The sequence below is a fragment of the Lynx canadensis genome, chromosome C2 (assembly GCF_007474595.2).
Source record: "Lynx canadensis isolate LIC74 chromosome C2, mLynCan4.pri.v2, whole genome shotgun sequence".
Lineage (NCBI taxonomy): Eukaryota > Metazoa > Chordata > Mammalia > Carnivora > Felidae > Lynx > Lynx canadensis.
The window spans coordinates 147,852,177-147,872,333 of NC_044311.2; the positions used below are offsets into that span (position 1 = coordinate 147,852,177).

General features: G+C 42.7%; 2 protein-coding genes across 6 annotated transcripts in view; both read left to right on the forward strand.

Annotated features, from left to right (window-relative positions):
- Window positions 1-2,041: 2,041 nt before the first annotated feature.
- The window catches only part of SLC5A3 (solute carrier family 5 member 3), a 34,621-nt gene continuing 16,505 nt past the window's right edge, over window positions 2,042-20,157 (forward strand). The window contains exons 1-2 of one of the 5 annotated variants that reach the window (XM_030330562.1): window positions 15,542-17,163; window positions 17,355-17,471. The gene's annotated coding sequence lies outside the window, so the exon portion shown is untranslated. Of the gene's footprint in view, window positions 2,238-15,541; window positions 17,164-17,354; window positions 17,472-20,157 lie in introns of those variants that run through there. The other 4 variants (XM_030330560.1, XM_030330564.1, XM_030330566.2 and 1 more) reach the window with 4 other exon arrangements.
- MRPS6 (mitochondrial ribosomal protein S6) overlaps window positions 2,055-20,157 on the forward strand; it is a 67,228-nt gene continuing 49,125 nt past the window's right edge. Inside the window, exon 1 of the mRNA XM_030330568.1 lies at window positions 2,055-2,237. Within this exon, the coding sequence (XP_030186428.1) occupies window positions 2,193-2,237 (45 nt within the window). The 5' untranslated portion in view covers window positions 2,055-2,192. The remainder of the gene's footprint in view (window positions 2,238-20,157) is intronic.

A 20,157-nucleotide genomic window follows, 5' to 3' on the forward strand; every position in this document is an offset into this window, starting at 1 on the left:
TAATTTCCTTATGCCAATTGACCCCCCTCACTCATCCCTGGGTATTAGCTAGGAAAAACTATGGAGCTTCCAAGAGGAAATACTGAAAGCTGAAGTCAACTGGTGGTAGTGCCCTGGCCTTTGGCTTGGCATATTACTTTGGGGTCTGTGTTTTCTCATTCCCAAAATGGGATATGTGGCTGATAACAGGAGGGACACCTGAAGTAGGGACCATCTTGGAGCACCTGTATCTCACTTCTAGAGGTTCAAAAATTCTTTGCTTTCTTCTGTAATTTATTTATAATATTCTTTTTTTTTTTTTTAACCAAAAGTGACATTAGTCAGCACTAACCAGGTCATTTGTATTAATGCCTGTGTAGTTTTTCTTTGGAAGAATACAGATTGTGGAGAAGCGCAAGAATAGAAAATGTTAAAACCCAAATATCACAGAGTAGGCGTGTTCAAATCATCTTTATCTTTGGTGGGAGCTGGGAGGTAAGCTACGGGAAATACTAAGGTCTCTGGATAAGGTGACAAAGGGACTCTAAGTTTACATGGGAATACCTGGTAAATAATATTATTATTAGCACCTTAGTCTGTGTGGTAGGAGACAGGCAGAGGCTGGACTAAGTATGGGCTCAGCCTTCCTATGTGGATCCAAATTTTCTCTATCACTGTTTGACCTGGGCCTAGTTACATAACCTTTGCGTGCCTGTATCTTTGAATCCCTAAAGTGGGAGTTAATAATAGTACGTGCCTCATAAAGCAAGAATTTTTGGAGAGGCATGTAAAAACCTTAGCGTGGTGCCTGACACACAGTAAGTGCTCAGAAAGTTTTACCTCGTATCATTAAAGCACTTTGAAGGCAAACATTTCACCTACAGGCCCTTTTAATGGGACAAGCATGGGCAGGGGTGACAATGGCCGCACGCTCAGTCTCTAAGGAGTGGCGCTGGAGAAAACGCACTTTATACAATGCCTGCCAGGGAAAGTACAGCCAATGGTTGGAGGGCAAGGTGAGCCCTGCGTGCCTGTTTTGGGGGTAAAGGGAATGCACCACGAGACTCTCCTCCCTCCAGAGCACGCTCAGGCTCCCAGACGGTTACTAAACGGCTTTCCAAGTTCTCAGCTGGTCCTCTAAATGAACACTGAGCAAACATTTAAAGAATATCGGTTTGAGCCAAAGTATTAGTCTGCCCTTGGCAACAACACGTGGGTCAGACCGGGCTCACACAACAACAGATGCCTGTGTCGCGCCTCACTTTGTCTGTGCAGGCATCGTTGTCAGCGGTTTACGTGCATCAGCTCACTCAAAGGCATCGCGGTCCTGGGAAGTAGGTGCCCTTCACATCCCCTTTCCGCAGCAGCCTGCCAAGGTCAGGCTGCCGGCGAGGAATGGGCCTGACCCGACCCCGCGCGCAGCGGCTCACGGTCTGCGCCTTGCGCCCACCTCGCAGGGGAAGGGACCCGGGAATCCGCGCCTGCAGCCGCGTGAGGTCGGCTGTGGGCAGGGGGCGCGAGGGGCAGGGTACACCAAGCATTCCCTGCGCGCAGAACCGTAGTCCTTGGCCGGAACGTTCTGGAACTCCCCTGCGCAACCAGAGGCGGGGAGAGCCCAGGTCCAGCCGCGACCCCGCCCGGAGCAGCGTGGACGCCTAAAAGGTCCCCCGCGCCGAGAAGTCGCGGGAGAGGGGCGCGCGCACGGACGAGACCGCACTGTTTAGCGCACGCGCACACGAGGGCGCACGCTCGCCCGCCGCCCAGGATGAGACGGAAGGCATGGAAAGTTCCAGCTGGTTCGAGAACCGTAGGTAGCTGGAACGGCGGCGGCAGGGTCGGAGGCGGAGTGCGGCCCGTACTGGCCCCTCCTGGCTGGGCTCGCGGAGCCGCCCCCACGCGGGGGCTACGGGGCCGGGGGGGTCCCGGCGGGGATGGCGAGCCTGGGGGGAAAAGAGACTGTCGAGGGGGCGCGGCGCGGCCGCCTTAAGGAGGGGGCGGGGCGGGCGTGCGAGGGGGGGCGGGGCGCGCCGAGGGGGCGTGGCGGGCCGTCTGCGCAGCTGCCAGAGCCTTAAAGCCCGGGCTCGCGCGGCCGGAGCGTGCTTTCGCCGCCCGGGAGCCTTCCGGCCCAGCAGTCCGTCAGGCCCCCGCGGTTCCCTCCCCTCCTGCGTCCCGTGAACCGGCTCGGTCCGGAGCCGCGCGCGGAGCGTTCGGGCATGCCCCGCTACGAGCTGGCTTTGATCCTGAAAGCCATGCAGCGGGTAAGTGACCTTCCCCCCCCCCCAGAGCCCGCCTTCCCGCGCGGGCGCCCCCCCCACCCCCAGCCGCTAGGCCGTCGCCCCCCGCCCTCCCCGCGCGGCCGGGGGGAGGCCGGGGCCGCGGGCGGGCTGCGGGCGGCGGGCGTCCGCGCTGAGGGGGCGCGCGTGGGCCGGCCGGCGCGGCGAGGCCCCGTGCGCGCGGGAGGCGGGGGTGTGCCCGCGCGGGAGCGCGGCCGCGGGAGGGTGTGCCTCGCACGCGGCCGGCCGGCGGGGCGGGCGGGGGGCGGGGCGGCCGCGGGAGTCCCTGGAAGGTCCGCGGGAGGACACGCGCGAGCGTCCGGCCCCGCTCCCGTCGTCGCGAAGCTGCCTCGTCGCCGGTCCCGCCGCCGCCGCCGCCGCCCGCTCCGCCGCCCGCCTCCACACTAGCGCCCGCCGGCCGCCCCGGAGCCGTCCGCGCTCAATAAAACGTCCTCCACAGCGTGTTTGTGCAGTTATCTGGACCACGGGCGTTTGTAACCGGTCTCACGTTAAAAAAATCTTTGACTTTTCTTTTTCTGACTTCAGCGAAAATCCTGCTCCGGGTGCCCTTAGCCCGGTTTCATTCATCCAAGTTGTGGCCTTTTTTGCGCCTTCCGGAAGAAATTTTTTCTCCCCCTGCTTTTGATTGCTCTTGAGGTAGGGAATTTCAGGTCTGGAGGGATGCTAAGCGAACCTGCAGCCCGTTCATTGCAAGTGATGGTGTGGCCGAGGACAGGGCCCCGCGGCCGGAAGGCAGCTCTTCGTCCTCTGTTCTGGGTCAGGTACTCCACCAGCCTTCGCCGAAATCCCCATTCTTCCCGTGAATTCGGTAACGTAGAGTGTGGTGTGTGCCCCCCACCCCCACCCCCAAGCCCAGGTATAATAAAAAAAATAATAAAACCTGTACCACGTCTGAACTTGGGAAGCAGAGCTGTCTACAGCTAGATGATCACGCTCTGGGTCAATTTTGAGGAGTAGCTATTCAATGAAGTTTGGTTCAACTTATTTAAGGCTGGGATCATGGTCCAACCTCTGTAGAAAAACTGGCAGTCAGGGAGCGGTAGGAAGTTGTTACAGTCTTGGCACACTATAAAGTGGGAAAGGACACCAGTGCCTCTTGATCAGGTCCGGAGAGTCTGGTCAGGCATGCCATTGTGTCCCCAACTTCGTTCTATCAGAATTTGGAAGAATATAGGATTGTGTTGTTTAACCTCTGGAGTATCTCCCCCCAACCCCGGGTCTTCTGTCTCCATGCTGAGACATTATGCCTAAAGAGAAGAGGAACGGGGGATGACAAAAAGCACATTTTTTAAAAGGAAACGTTTTTAATTATGTAGAAATTGGTTAGGCCCTGCCCTTTAATCTGTGCTTCTGAGGCGATACCATAGAACTTGGGAAACGTGTTTTATTGACATTTATTTTACCTCGTTTTGGGACCAAACAGGTGATCGCTAAAGAGTCCGAGTATAGACCTAATGTTTGTTCATTCCATAAACCTTTGAAATGAAAACGCTGCACTTTGTCTTTAGCATAGCTGCCAAGTACATTGGGTAGTTCACATGGCTCCAAGTAGATTAGTTAAATGTTTTGCCTTTGCCATGTTCTATGTATTTTTTTGTGTTCTGTTTTTTGTATGCTCCTGTATGTGGCACAAACATTTTTTACTTTAGTGCTAGTTTGGGGAAAATAATTCAATAGTTTCTTTGAAATTCAAGGGGGTGGGGCGACCCACTAGCAGATAATCAAGGTGAACTCCTCCCTGGAGGAGGAGGCCTCCGTGGCCTCTGATAGGACATTGTAACAGTGGTGAAGTTGTATTGAATTCCTTGACCTGAATAAAAAAGTAAGATTAAACAACAGCAAAAACACCTTTTTTTCCCCCCATAAAACTAGTTTTGGAGGAGGTTGTGAATGTGTAACAAACAGACTTCTGGTTTTGAACAGTTTTGTTTTCAGTTTAGGAATTGGATTCTAAAATAGCATCGATGCTTGGGAAAATGAATGAAAAAGTGAACGTTAGGTATGTAATGCAAAATGCCACTTGTGAGCTTGAACACCTTTGGCAGGCCTGGGAAACCTCCGTTCCAGTCTGTGGCAGTTTGTTTCTGCTGCAGGAAGCCTCTTGTAACTTCTCAATTCCAAGTTGCATGTTTTTCATATTTTTAGATTCTGAAACCCCCTCTAATGGTGATGGTTTACCCCCCCCCCCCCCCCCCCCCCCCCCCGTCTCCCACAACCAACCATTTATGTGTCTTGGAATTGAGGAAATGGGTTTATGTTGACAGTTCTTAACAGGAGACATGGAAGTTGAGACTGTGTTTTTTCCAGCTTTTTGTTTTTTGGATTCCCAGAGAGGTCTTCCTCTTTGTTTCTTTTTTGTGGTACTCTGGAAGCCTGAAGAGCATTCCTAGTCTCTTTGGAGTATGTTACTCTCCCCTCCCCTATTTTATTTCTTTTGACTCCTAGCTGGGCTCCTTAAAAATGAGCAAACAAGAACTTTTAAAATTAAAACACACGATACCGTGTTGAGGCTCAGCATCTCGTGGAGCGGAGACCCAGTGCACTGTAGTACAGTCACTTGTGGGAGTTTCCGTTGACAGATTTCAGGGTGTAGCATACAGCACGAGTCCTTATTCAGCTATACAATTTTGTGTTGATCAGTCCCTTAGAATGTCCAGTGCTGTGTTCTTTCTCAGTTTGCAACTGGAAGTTAAAGGAGTCTGTTTTTGTTGCATTTCCCAGTTTATACATTCATGAATGTAGTTAGTTACCAGTCCTTCCGAGACCAGATTTATTTGGCAGGTGCCATTTAGCTTGAAGTTTGTTTTAATGTGTGTATATAAAAAAAAGTCATATTTTTGTTTCTCCCCGACTTTTAATTTAGCATGAAAAGTAGGTGAAAGTGTGGCTAAATTCTGAAATTAGAAATGGTAAAGTAATGGATGTTGTGAAACCAGGCCTTTAAAGGTGATGACTAAAGCCATTTGAAAAGATGGTTCGTTGCTTAGATCATTCTTAGATTATATTTATAGAAGGGTTTCCAGAATAAAAAGATTGGAATCTCGATATACCTATATCAGGTAGCATCGGAGTTTTCTGACGACTGAGAAACTACCTACCTGTGAGATGGAGAGTTCGTTCTTCACCTCCACCTTGTCCTCTTGCAGTGGGAACACTCAAGTAGAGAGAGGAGGGGTGATGCATTTCGGGTGAGGTCTGACACTGACTCCTGAGGACCTTTCTCTGGCGAGTTTGAGAAAATGGCTGATGTCCTTTCATTTCACCTTGAAATTAGATTTTAAAGATTGGTATTTAATTTCAGTTAGGCAGAAGACAGCTGCCAATATGTGAATGATAAAGCCACGTGCTGTGTAAGAAAAGCCTAGGAAAAGCTGTGTAAATTGTATAAAATTTTTACTTTTAGGATGGGTTCAGGAAGAAGAATTTTGAGATGAAAAAATCTATGCAGAACATTTATATTCTGTGGTTGCTTTGCTTAGGAAGTTTTTTTTTTTTAAGTTTAGGAACATTTTAATTGTCATGTGTTAGTATGTTTCTCAGAGTTGGCATGTTTAAAGTTGTGAAAACCTGAGCAAATATCTTTTCCTGAAGTTTTCCCATGGCTACTCAGGAATTTTTACATGAAGAATTAAAGATTAGTGGTTTAAATAATAACTAGTTTAATTGCTAAATGAATGCACATGTGTACAACAAAATAGTGTTTATTTATCTTGTATATACTTTTCTAATAGGAATAAAATAGCAGAGAGCTACTTTGGAAATCTTGAGTTCTTTTCCATTAAAACAGATTTCACTGGTCATTTTATGTTTAATACTCTCATTTTAAATTTCATTGGAAAGCAGATTATATTTTAAATTTTAAAATCAGTCATTGAAGTCGTTCTTTGTGAAGAGTTTTATGTTGTAATCTGAGTTTAACTTACTTACAACCTGGGTTTTACAAGTTTAGAAATAGAAGTGTAGTGATATTCCAATCCTTGAATATTTCTACAATTTCTGTAATTCCTATAGAAAGCAGTAGGCTTTCTGATTGTGCGGTGAAGAGTCTTCTATTTTTCTTTACTAAAGCCTTTTTGATGAGAAAGACTGGCAACAGTTTTGTGTTTGTTCTAGAGTTGTTTCCACCACAGAATCCTCTGAAAGTAATATCTACAGAATGTTTGCATTTGAGATCCCTTTTGGAGACATAAAGTGCTAATGATAATGAACTCAAGTATGGGACTGGCCAAACCTAGGTCATTGCAGCTTGGCTTGTTGGCAACATTTGATGATGAGGAAATAGTGACATTTCTGCTCTCAGGTGGTGGCAGACAAAAGTTCAAAAGGAAACATCTTTGTTCTAGCTGTCAGCTGGAGAAGTTAGTCTTTTTCTTTTGGGCCCTCCTTGAACAGCTTAGCTTGTATCTTTAATAATCACCCTTTGTGTTTTGTCTGCTTGAAACCAGACAACTGAAAATAGTTCTCCAGTAATGAAAGACTTGAGCCTTGTGGGCAATGTTATACTCTCATTTGGTATTAAAGTTTTCTTGGGTTACAGCTCATTGCCGCAGCAAGTGATTGAAGAAGGAGTCCTGTTCCTGCCCCTGAGCTACAGCTAAGGTACAAGGAGTGGCTTGGGGGTAAGGAATCCTTCCTCACCAGATGTGGTTTGTATTTGTTAAGACTGCTTATCGGAAGTTGACATTTCTGCACTAATTTTTATTTTCTTAATTGTTACTCGTGACCCGCACATTCGTTACTCATGTTTATAGGTTTTTAAAAATCTGGGGATTTATGTGCAGACTGCTATTGAATCTTCTCACCTTTAGATCACAAAATCACTTTAAAGGAAACAAAGAGTTTGAAAGCAATGAGGGACAAATTCTAAGGTAATAATTTTCATTCAGTTGCCTTTGCTGTATTTGTAGTACAAGCATAATTTTTCTGTTCCTTATAAAGAATACCTCTTCTTAGTGAAAGGCAATGTTCTTACCCAACAGGGATGTCAACACATGTTCTCTCTTAGTGGAACCAAATTTAAGGAAATCAACCAAATTTAAGGAATGTCTGGTAAGGTATTAATATATTTAAAGGAAAAACTGCCCTTAGGAGTTTGGAAAAGGACAGTTAATCCAATTCTCGTATCTTTGTTCTATGCTACAGCAGGGAGTCCGCAAACTGTGGCTCACAGGCCAGTTTAGCTGCCGCCTGTATTGTATGGTTTGTGAGCTTGGAAAGAATTTTACATTTTTAAGTAGTTGGGGAAAAAAATCAAAAGAAGGATAACTTATGATGTGAAAATTTTATGAAATTCAAATTTCAGTGTCCATAAATGTAGGTGTATTGGAACATAACCCTGTTTATTTTTTTATATTTGTTCTCACCCTTTACAGAAGAAGTTTGCTGACCCTTGGTTTAGAGTATACAAACAAAATTTCCTAGGTTCAGTATTAGCTTTACGGTGCTGTTTTCTGACATTTCTGCATCAATGCCTTCCATTTTCCTCCTCATATTTATACCTTTTACTTTCATATGGATGATTTGCCTTTTTTTGGTAATAAGCCCAGAACCCTGGCGTTTTGTGCTCTTCTGTGTGCTGGTTATATAGCCTCCTGGATGTCCCCTTGGCACTGCAAACTCAATATGGTTCAGACTTGAGTCGCCTACCCTAAAATTGGTCTAACTTACTCTGTGGCTTCTCTGTCTTCTGTCACCTGTGGCTGAGCAAATGCAACTCCTTATATTCCTGCAGTCCCAATCCCATGTAGTGTCTTCTCTGCTCAGGTTGAACCACTAATATTTCTATCTTGATTCTTGCAGTTTCTTAGCTGGTCTCTAACACACTGCTGAGGGGAGGATAATTAATGCCTGTAGTAAATATGTTTCTTGGAGTACAAAAATAGTTCTTGAGATGCTGTAAGACAGTCAAATTCAGATTCAGTTGAGATTCATTTTTAACTAGGAGATAATAATACAAAGCATTGTATAGTGGTGGCTTTCTGACTACTTCATTGTCTTTCTGTAATAGTTGATTGTGTCAACACTTGCCAAATTCCAGCACACCTCTCTTTTTCAGAGACATTCAGAATGAAGTCTGGCATCTAAGGCCACCTGTGATAGAATGCCCAACTTTTTTGTTTTTAGACTTCATATCAATTTCTTTCATTCCCCTTTCCATATATTAAGTACACAGACCTGTTGTAGATCTCCATAAATACCATTACGTTTCATTTTCTTTGGTGCCTGTGTCATCCTGCTTTTCTTGGAATGCCCTCCCTTTCCATATTACCCGTGATATACATGAAAACTTGCCTCAAATTCATTTTCACTCCGCTAGTACATTAAAAAAATATTGAGGGCCTGCACTGTTGGGGGAGTATAGACTGTAATTTTTCGTTTGGATTTGCATGGTGTTTTCCTGTGTTTTATCACATGGATCACTTTCTACTGCATATTGTAGTTAATTGGTGAATGTTTATCTTCTTTGCTAGATTACAAATTCTTGAGAGTCCAGCCTGTTTCATTTCTATCCTCTCCGCTCCTTTGCACTGCACATGTCTGTGTTCACTTAGCTGCCTTATGGGATTCCTACTCTCATCTCTGAAACAGTTTTGGGTGATAGCATGCTGACCTCTTGTGTTAGTGAATTGCTTTCAAGTCAGTGCACTTGGCTTGCACTGGGCAAGATAATATGCCTACCAGAAGTGGTGTTCGTTTTCAAGACTATTTGATGGCAGGTAATCTTGTTTTTATAATAATTAAATATCATGTAAACTGATAAAATGAGTGCCAAACTTTTTTTCTCCCTGAAAACCAAGTTGGATTCTTTGGAAAGACTTGATAAAGGTGAGTTCCTAAAATAATGGCTGTAGAATTAGATATGGCCGTAGTAACTAAAAGTTTGGGAGGAAGAACATTAGTCCCAAAGGATTCCGTGTGCTTTCCACTTCAATGAAACTGAAAATGGAAATTGTAGATGATGCATTAATAGGTGTGGTTTAGATCAAGCAGAAGGAACTTCAATCAGCAAGGCGCTCCTCCTCATCGATCCCATTCTCCAAGTGCTTTGACCCCATATTAAGATTGGCAAATGAATGTACATTTATGTGTAAACTTAAATAAAATGTTTAAGGTACGTATGTATGATATTTTGACTTCCTGCTTTAGCGTTAATCCCCCCTTTTTTTTTTTTAAACCTGTTACGTTTGGATATGGTTGGGATATGAAAGCTTCTGCTTCAGTAAGTGTTCTGATTTTTGTTTTCTAAATGATTAGAAGAACATAAGACCCTCAATGAAGATACTGGTTGTATTATGTCGAAATAAACAAAGAACTGGCACGGGGATACTAGAAAGAGCTAGAGACAGATCGACCTGGTTTTGGTTCCTGGCACCTATCTCCTAGGGATCTTAACCTTTCTGGATCTTCATTTCCTCGCTGTAAAATGGGAGTAATCTCTAAGTTGGAGAGTCTGAAGATAAAGTGGTAACAAGACCTTGGAGGTAATAGGTGTTCAGTATGTCACTGAAGTAGCTTTGTGATATCAGGCAAGTTATTGAACTTTTATTATGTAGTTTTTCATTATGGCTGCTTTATTGATAAGAAGACTCCAAAAGGTAAATTTTTTTATATGTAAGTTGTTTTATCAGAATCTGACAGTCAGACCTGGAATATGGTAGTTGCTCAGTAAGTATTTGAATTTATAACATGAGTCATACTGCATAATAGCTTGCATACTAATTAAGCAAGGGCAAGCTTTTGATTCTAGGAGATGTAGCGTGTGAGTATGAGGGTTCCCACGAACTCCACCAGCTTAGAACAATCTGTCAGACTGATGTCCATCATTTATATTAACAACTGCTGGCTTTTGCCAGGCACTGTGCACTGGGACTCCTCATAAAGAGCTACACTATTTGCATCTGGTCTTTGTGTTATCATTCCCATCCAACTTTATTATAACTAGTGCTTAGTAAGACTTAGTATTTTAGGTGAGAAGTTGGGAAAAGTGACAAATAGGGAAAATCTAAACAGAAGAATTCCTTTGGATACGCTCTTAATTATTAAGGTGACTTGAGGCAAGTGTAGGGGGAAACAGTATTTTGATTTATTCAGTGAGTATTCGATTGCTAATGTGACCAAATTGCTAAAGCTGTAAGGGTGAACTCTTCGGTACGAAAAACAGATGGAGCAGATAGATGATAGCCCAGTTGATTTCTCACATTCCATGGTATTTTCAGTTAGTATTCTATTTTTCATTTCTGATGCAGCATTGTATTATAAAACTAAATATTTCATTTTAATTGGTGATTTTAAGAGATTTGTTCCATTCCTGTTGGTACAGATTTTACTTTTATGAAAGAATTAAAACTATTTTACAGCACATGTTGCTGGAATGTATATATTTATTTTATTAATACGCTTTTATTTATTTTTTTTAGTAATTGTTTTGTAAGCCAGGAATACTCGTGATCTAACGAGTCCAAGATAAGATCTTCTACAAGAGAATGTGCATTTTTTTTGATGTTTACTTAACTGTCAATCTTTTAAATCCAACTTCATTTCAGACTTAATTTGTGACTTTGTACCTGATTATTTTATTTTGCTGAAGTTGCATAATGGGATTGGGGATGGTATGAGGTATTGGGCACCATTTGAAGCACACTTGAGAAATGTGTATATGTGAGTCTATAACGGAAGAAACCAGACTGTGACCAAGAGGAATAGCAATGCTGGTAACTTAAGTCCTTTTCATTCTGTTTGGGAGCCGGCAATGTGAATGTAAATGTATTCGTGAGTTAATAAAAGCTACTTAACAAAGTTGCCTGAGGAATAGCCAGGATGTGTGTTGGATTCTTTTAACTATTGTGTTTTAAAACCGGGTAAGTATGAACTGTCGTCCTCGGTTTAGATTATATTTTGTCCTAGTTCGGAGTGTCTCAACTCAAGACTGCAAAGGGTTGGGAGGGCCTGTGGCAAAATGGAAGGGCTGCTGGGTGGAGGAGATTGTGTGTCCTGGTAGGGACGGTGCTTATTAACCAAGTCTGTTGCCTGGGAACGTGGGTCTGGTTTTGCCAGCTTGTCCTTTTCTGCCCTAGTGTTCACAGCCAGAAATCCAGATTTTATAGAAAATTTGATGTTTAAGATGTTGGCAATTAACTCAAAAATATTTAAACACGATGAACCAAATGAAATCTATCTGTTGGTCAGATATGCTACCATCTTAGAATTTATGATTGAGATCATTGGCTTTAGACATTTTTTTAAAGGTGTCCCTGATGGTCTTTAGACTTCTTTTAGAATTTAGGTTTCAGAAATTGCTGCTCACATGTTGATAAACTCACTTTTTAACTGGTCATTGGTTTACGATAGGACTAACAGTTAATTACTATAAATGGCAAACATGTTTAATTCTTAAAAGTAGTATTGGTTTCTAGTTGGGGCTACTGTGTTAGGTATGCCCATTTAGGCTAAAGTGTATGTATAGACTTCAGAGACTTGCACAAGAACTGCAGTATGACTTAATGTAAATTGTCAGAAATTAGTATTTTTAGTACTACACTTTTTTTTTTGTATTTTGTATTTTAAGCATGCATTAGTGCAGTTTGGTTTATACCTATTGTACTAAGCTGTTTGGGGTTTGCAGTACTATTTTGAGCAGACAGCTTGTCGAGAAAATGAAATTTTTTGAAGTTTGCATTAGCTTATATGACCCATGAGCCTTGGAATATAATATTACCCTGAAAAAATGTAGGTGCTCTTCCATTCACAGTTTAGAACAAGGGGATGATAATAGTGTTTTTTTATTGTATTAAAAAAATTTTTTTTTATTTTTGAGGAAGCAGAGAGCGCGAGTGAGCAAGCATAAGTGGGTGAGGGGCAGAGAGAGAGACACAGAATCCAAAGCAGGGTCCACGCTCTGAGCTGTCAGCACAGAGCCTGACGTGGGGCTGGAACTCAAGAACCGTGAGGTCACGACCTCAGCCGAAGTCGGATGCTGAACTGACTGAGCTACCCAGGTGCCCCTAGTATTTTTATTTTTTTAATGTGTATTTATTCTTGAGACAGAGACAGAGCATGAACAGGGGAGGGGGCAGAGAGAGAGGGAGACATAGAATCCGAAACAGGCTCCAGGCTTTGAGCTGTCCTCACAGAGCCCAGTGCGGGGCTTGAACCCATGAACTGTGAGATCATGACCTGAGCCGAAGTCGGACACCCAACCAACTGAGCCACCCAGGAGCCCCAGCTAGTATTTTTATTTTTGACGAGGCTTCATGTTTCTGTAGATTGGAAGCCAAGTTATCTTGACTGACATTTTTTGTCTTTGTTACTTCCCCACTCTCACTTCATATACATAATAGCAAATTAAAAATCTCAGGTCCATCTCCGGTTCTTTCTTGCCTTTCTAGTCCTGCTTCTCCCCCCCCCCCCCCCAATTCATTTTTACCATGATTGCAGTGTCCTGGTTAAGGCAATCCCTACCCACTTTGGGGGACATTTCAGGAGTGGTTGGTGTGGGTGAGAGCTTAAAAACAGAATTGCAAGTGAAGAGTGCGGATTTAACAAAACCTTAATCTGAATCTCCTCAACCTGGAGCCCTCAGTGCTTGAAAACTGGCTTCGGTTGCTTCTGCCCCAGAATCCAGAAGTGCTGGTGTTGTCTTCATTTGGACTTCAGTTTTTAAATGTTCTTGTTGACACCCACCCTTACTGTTAAAATGCTGGCGTTTTCATCAAGAAATCCAAGTGCAGCTATCATATAGCCAGACTGCTGTGGAGTAGTCCAGTGTGGGAACATTCTCAGGGTGGTGATCAAGACCTTAGTTGGGGCGCCTGGGTGGCGCAGTCGGTTAAGCGTCCGACTTCAGCCAGGTCACGATCTCGTGGTCCGTGAGTTCGAGCCCCGCGTCAGGCTCTGGGCTGATGGCTCAGAGCCTGGAGCCTGTTTCCGATTCTGTGTCTCCCTCTCTCTCTGCCCCTCCCCCGTTCATGCTCTGTCTCTCTCTGTCCCAAAAAAATAAATAAACGTTGAAAAAAAAAAAATTAAAAAAAAAAAAAAAAAAGACCTTAGCTGCACTTGGATTTCAGGTGCTGAGAAGGTCCTTGACTTGGAACCCATGTGTAGCCTTTGCTTTAGTTAGATGGGTACATTATGAATATAAAATACCGTTCAGTTCTGGTTTTGATTCAGTGTTAAGGTGAGTGTTGGTGAATGAAAGGCTAAATTTGAGAGTAGGGTCTATGCCAGGTGTATGTTACATATAGAAAAGATGTACTTTTAAAAAAATCGGTTGAACCTGTTAAGTAAATGCATGATCCAGTGATACGTTGTTTTGATTCTCATTCTTTTGCTGGTATGCTATTTGCCTTTTGTTTTGTTAGCATACTTCACACAGTTGCTTTCTCATACACAGTAATTGCGGTTTTGAAAACCTTAGACACCACATTTCCATTAGGACGAGCTTAAGTCCGTAGTAGCTGTAGTAGCAGTGTCGGTCTCAGGAACCATTCTCGTATGGGCTAAGGGCCAGGAGTGCTTGCCAGGTCAGTTTAAGAAAACCAAGGTGAAGAAAAAGTCCTCCTGATAAAGTTTTTTAAATTAAATATTTTATCTGATTAGGCTGAAATAATTGGAAGCTGTAACTTAAGCATCTTCAAATTTCTGACATTCATGGAAAGCAGTTGTGATCCTATTTTTCCGGATTTTTTAGACCAGTCTCCTTTCCTATCTTTGAAATACAAGGGGAAAATCTAGCTGCATTCGTAGTCTGTAACACCATACCCCGGTTTTATGTTCACTTTTTACATTCAATTCGAGCCATGATTTCTACCAATCCTTCCAAATAGAAGTAAAGTTATCCTGTTTTGTGGTCTTACTTTTTACTTCTTGAAAATCTTATATTCCCCAACCTTTGAAGAAAATTAGAAAGTTTAAAAGTTTTCCAACCAAATGTATCTGCTTGAGGAAACATCCCAGTTTCAGGATCTTCTATTTATGCCTTGGCCTCCTGGGAGAATTAGAATCTGGTCTACAAGAAGGCTTGTGTTTATATTTTCTGGCCCTTGTTACATGGAAAAAGAAAATTTTGGCATGTGTTCCTTCTAGGAATCTTTTTTCCAGGAATATAAGACATCAAGTTGGATGAGCACAGAAAACATGAAGGTGAACCACAGAGTTGACATGGTGGATGTTCTCCTTCTGAACCTTCTGTTTGATACTCCTAGTCCTTAGTGGGTGGTTCAAGCAGGGTGTGTGTGTGTGTGTATTTTCTCCTTCAATACTCGGCCATCTTAAGGGTGAGGTGGTGTGATCTCCATTTTCCAAGTGAAAAACCTGAAGCAGAAAGGTGCCCAGGGTCACACAGCTCAGTGAGTGGCTGGGCCAGCATCTCACGAGCAGTCTCAACCTAGAAGCCAGCTCTGCTTTTCATCACTGTATCTGTAAAAGGAGTTTACAACATCATGGTGGTACAGTTAAAGTCCCTTTAGATTGAAAGAAGTAGTTCACATCTATTTTGAGTGCCTGCAGAGAGGACTGGCAGTACCATGTTTTGGGGGAATATAGTGGTAAACTGGAAGACAAAGTTCCAGCTTTCTTGGAGCTTACGTTCTAGTAAGGGAGACAAACCAGCAGATGCTAGAGAAAGCGTGATGAGAGACAAATGTGGCAAATTGCATTTTTGTTAGAGTGCTCAGGCAAGGCGGAAACTGAAGTGAGGAGTCTTAAGTACACTGCTGCCAGTAACTGGGGGCAGAAGAGATGAACAAGTGCAGATATGTCGGAGTTCTGTGTTAGCTTTGCATTCAGTTCAGCAGGCTTTTGTTTTGTCGGTTGCCTTCAAACCTTTCCTGAAAGAATTGACAGTGCATAACAATTGTTTATTGCTTATTTTTTGTCCACAGGGCCTTTTCATTTAGTAATCTAGACGTTGCCTTAAGGTACATCTTTTTCCCCATTTTATAGAAGTGAAAATTAAGATCCAGAATTGAGCACACATAAAAGGACATAGTGTAGTGAATCTCCATACTGTGCCCATCACCCAGCTTCAGCAACTAATCAACGCTTACCAATCTTGCTTCATCTACACTCTGCCCCTTTGGTTTTGTTTTCGGAAGTATTTTATCTTATTTTAACTTTATCTTAAAATTTTAAATCTTCGGAAGAGTTACAAGACCAGGGATGCTTGGGTGGCTCAGTCAGTTAAGCGTCTTGACTCGATTTTGGCTCAGGTTGATCTCACGGTTTGTGAGATTGAGCCCTGCTTTGGGCTCTGCACTGACAGGGCGGAACGTGCTTGGGATTCTTTCTCTGCTCCCCACTGCCCCCCACCCCCCAATGAATAAACATTTAAAAAAAAAAAAGACCAGTTCAATTAACACTTGCAGGCTTTTCACCTAGATCACTGGTTGTTAGAATTTGCCATATTTGCTGTTTTGTTTTGTTTTTGTTTTAATCTGCACTGTTGGAGAGATGCAGACATCTTGACGTGGCCCTTTTTTTTTCTTAAGGAATAAGGGCTTTACTTCCTAACTACAACATAACCATTGCACAATTCTGACATTGCTACTGTATTATAAAATGTTCAATACACGTTCAGATTTATTCCATTAATATCTTTTAACTTTTTAATCCAGTATTTAATCGAGAATCAATCAAGGATTTAGTTTAGTCTCCTTGATCTAGAACAATTCTCTGGTCCTTGTCGTTAATGACAGTAGCACTTTGAAGAGTCCAGGCCCACTGGTCTTCAGAATCCCTCAATTTGGATTTGTCTAGTTGGTTTTCTCATGACTAGAGATAGGTTAAACATTGTTGGCATAATTATTAAAGAGGGATGTCAGTGTATTGTATCAAGAGGCATGTCAGTTTGTCTCACTATTGATGTTAAGCATTCAGTTGGTGTAGATGATAGCCATTAGATTGCCCTAATGTAAATGTATCTTCCTTTTGTAGTCCGTGACCTCTAGGGTGACAAACTTGAGACTGAGTATTCTCTTCAGTCTTCCACTGGGGTTAGCATCTGTTGATGATTCTGAATCATTTGTTGCTGGACTACGTTAAAGCAAAGTACAGATATAAGATTTCACCTGTAAGTGTTTCGTATGCATCCAAAAGTTAAGGGCTTTAAAGAAAAACAAAAGCCAACCACAGTGCTTTTATGACATCAAATGAATTCCATAACAGCTCCATGTTCAAATTCTCCGAATTGTCTCAAATGTTTTTCCCCAGTTGGTTTGCTTGAATCTGAGTCCAAACAAGGTCCACAGGCTACATTTACCAGATGGCCTGTTGAGTCTTTTACTCTGACAGATTCCCCACCCTTCTTTTCTGAATTTGATAATTTCCTAGTGTTTTATGTGTTCATCTATTCCGGGTATTTTCGGTAAACTGGCAGGTAGAAATTTGATTGTTTCGTTTTGCAAGAGGACATAAGTATTCTGGGTGTGGCATTATATGTCTGCCTTTTAGAGAAGATTGATTCTTGATACTGTCAGCCTCATCTATCCAGTTTAAAGTTCCCCATCAACCTTTCACCTAAGGATTCTAGCATCCATTGTAACCATTGTGTAGGATTTATATAGTTGCTTTTTCATGATTAGAGATAAGGTTAGACTTTGATTCATTAGGGACTATAAAGGGTGACTGTCTAATTGCATTTTTCCTTTTGTATCAGTGAGGTTTTTTTCTGACTTGTGTTTATTCCTGTTATGTGTATCATCCTAGGGAACGTTATAAAAGGATACATCCTTCATCTTCGTTTCGCTGAGGATGTTCTTGGACTTCCTTCATGATACGTCCTCAATTTTCTCATCTGTAGATTGAGGATAATTATCGTGCCTTCCTCTTGGGGTTTTTGTGAAGATTGGATGAGCTGGTACATGTAGTGTAGAAATGGTGCCTGGCACTAGTGTTGGTAAGTGTAGTTAACAAAGTAACTCTCAGTTCTTTGGAAACATTTAAACCGTCAGGTGTAATGAAGAGGCGGAGAAGGGAGAGAGTCTTCATAAGCTGACGTTAGCGAGAGGCTTGGGCTTGTATTGAGTGGGCTAAAGGAAGGTGCTGCTTGCCCACACTGACGTGCCTTTTGCATGGAAATGACTGCAGTACAAGAAGCACTTGGATATCGCTGCGCACTACGAGGTGGATGTTGCTAATACCTGGAGCACGTTCTGAAGTGGAGTGAGCACAGTGAAGTATGTAGACCACTCTTACGGTGGGCAGGTAGGATGAGATCGTGTCTCCGGACACAGATTTTTACTACCTCATGGCCCATTGAGATTTTCCCCCCAATTGAGATTTTTATCTGAGCAAAAGGCTTCTTGCCTAGTTGGATTTGCCTGGTCATTCCACACACCTTCCACACTTTGTGATAGCTGATGTTTTTGTTATGGGAGGAAATGCTATACTCCCTTTTGGCCTTTTAATAATCTGCCATCATTTATTGCCTGAAAAGACCCACCATTGATGATTGTGTAGGATATTGAAAGTATCGGGTATCTCGGTTGGGTACTTGATCATTAATATTTGATTCTTTTACTTAACAAACACTTGGCCTGCCTGCTGTGTGCCAGACTGTTCTAGACATAGATTGCATCACTGAACAGCACAGACAAGAATCTCTACCCTGATGGAGTTTACATTCTGGTAGTGAGGAGACAGCAAACATAAACAAGTTTACAGTATGTTAGAAGGTATCGAGTGCTGTGGAAAGAAAGAAAGCAGGATAGGGTGCCTGGCTAGCTTAGTCAGTAGAGCATCAGACTCTTGGTCTGAGGGTCGTGAGTTCAAGCCCCCTGGTGGGTATAGAAATTACTTTTAAAAATAAATAAAACAGGATGAGAGACTGAGATGGCTAGGGCAGTTACTTTTGAGCAAAGATGTGAATGAGAAAAAAGCAAGTTTTGTGAAAATCTGGGAGTGCTGAGTGTACCCTGCAGAGGGAACAGCAAATGTCAGGGCCCATAGGTGTGTTTGGTGCATTGTGAATAAAGGGGTGACTGCTTCCTGTGTTTGTTGATACCGTGCGGTGGGCCAAGGGCCAAAATTTGGAGGTAGGTGAAGAGGTGAGGGCATTTCGTTAACTAGACGAGATTAAATGGTGATTCGGATCAGAGTTCTAGCATTTGAAATTGTAAGTGGATTGATTTTAGATACATTTTTTGAGGTAGACCCAACAGACCAGTGGACTGATTGTGTGTGGCTTGAGAGAGACCGTGCAGCAGCAGTCAGTCAAGGATGACTGTGTTACTGACATCATAGGACTTGGGCAGTAGTGAGGATGGGTTCCCATTCCTTGAGATGGGGAGGACTGACAGGAAGACGGGTCTAAGGGATATGAGCCAAGTTATTCACACTCCCAAACAAGGATAGGTGGTCTCCAAACTTCAGTCAGAACTGTGCCCCACAGATTTTACTACGAGAACTCTTTCGTCCGAGAGACGATCAGGTATTGCCAGTTCTTTTAACCTAATGTCTTAAGGATGGAGGATTTAGCAGGTGAAGGAAGCCTGGCTTGGGTAGTAGATTGATAGAAAGTCAGGTGGAGAAGGGACTAGATTTAATTTTTTATTCTCTGGTGAAAGGACTGATTAACAGTGCAGAGAGAATGAAGGCAGAAGCCTTGGCTTGGGATGGTGAGAAGGAGGATAAGCCCTGGTCTTACAGCTGACTCCATCTGCTCTAATTGTTTACTTACCTCAGTTTCTCCTTACATGTATCCATTTACATGTGATCGTACATAAATACTTCAGTTGAATTTTTATCCTGTGTTGTTGTTGTCCATTTTGTAAACATTTGTTGTATGTACATATATACATCTCAGGTATTTTCTCTGCAAGCACAGATTTTTAAACATGGTTGATATGGAATGATCTTTTATTAATTGATACGGTTTATGTTTCTTCCTATGAGTAAAGAAATGTTCTTGTCATTAAAGTTGGTATTGCCTAGTGATGACAAGGGCGGAAACTATTTAGACAAATGAATGTGAGTGCAGATTTGATGTAAATACAAATAATAACTGATAATAAGTGGGGCAAGTTATGCTACTTTTTGGATTCAGGTTTCTCATCTGTGAAACGGTCATTAATAACTACTTGTCCCGTGATTGTTGTGAGGAGCACAGTCATGCACACAGCACTCTGGGTACAGTGTCTATATAAGGTGTTAGGACTTAGGTCAGTTAGTGTCATTTATCACTCACTTGTCTTTGACCGTCACCTCTTACAAGCAAACATAGGCGCTGCTGCTGTCTTATTTCATATTCTCATTTCTCTCAAGAAGATTATTGGAGTTTGTTCCATATACGTGATGTGGTATCACCCACATAAACGTTGAGATTGGTGGTAATTTGAAAGTTGTCCCCATACCCAAAAGGTTTTCATTCTCTTGAGACTTTTAGAACAACAACGACAACAACAACAGTACAAAACATTGTGAGCCAGACTTCTGTATTGATAGAAGCAGGTTACAATGAGTATATCTTGGGGAATGTGTGTATATGGATAAAATGATAAATCTGGTAGTTTATGATTTTTCTTAGGTGAGTAAGATTTTATTTGAAGAAATGGTTTACTTACATGGGAAACCGTCCTCCTAAACCCCTTCCCTCCCCCATACTTCGCTAAAAGTGGAGCTGTTCCCATCGGTAGGGGGTTGCTCGAGTGGGGCTCAGATCCCTGCCCACTCTGCCTCTCCTTCCACCCCTGTGATGATACACTGGGACTAGAAATCCCTAGAATACACTTTAAATGCCATTTGAATTCAGAATTTCATGCATTTCTTATGTACTTTTAAAAATTTGAATAGGTAAGGTTGTAGGTATAATAGAAATGTTTTGCGGAGAGATTTTAAGGGCAAACTCCTTACATGTTTTAGGGACTGTTCTATCATATGATTACATGTAGTG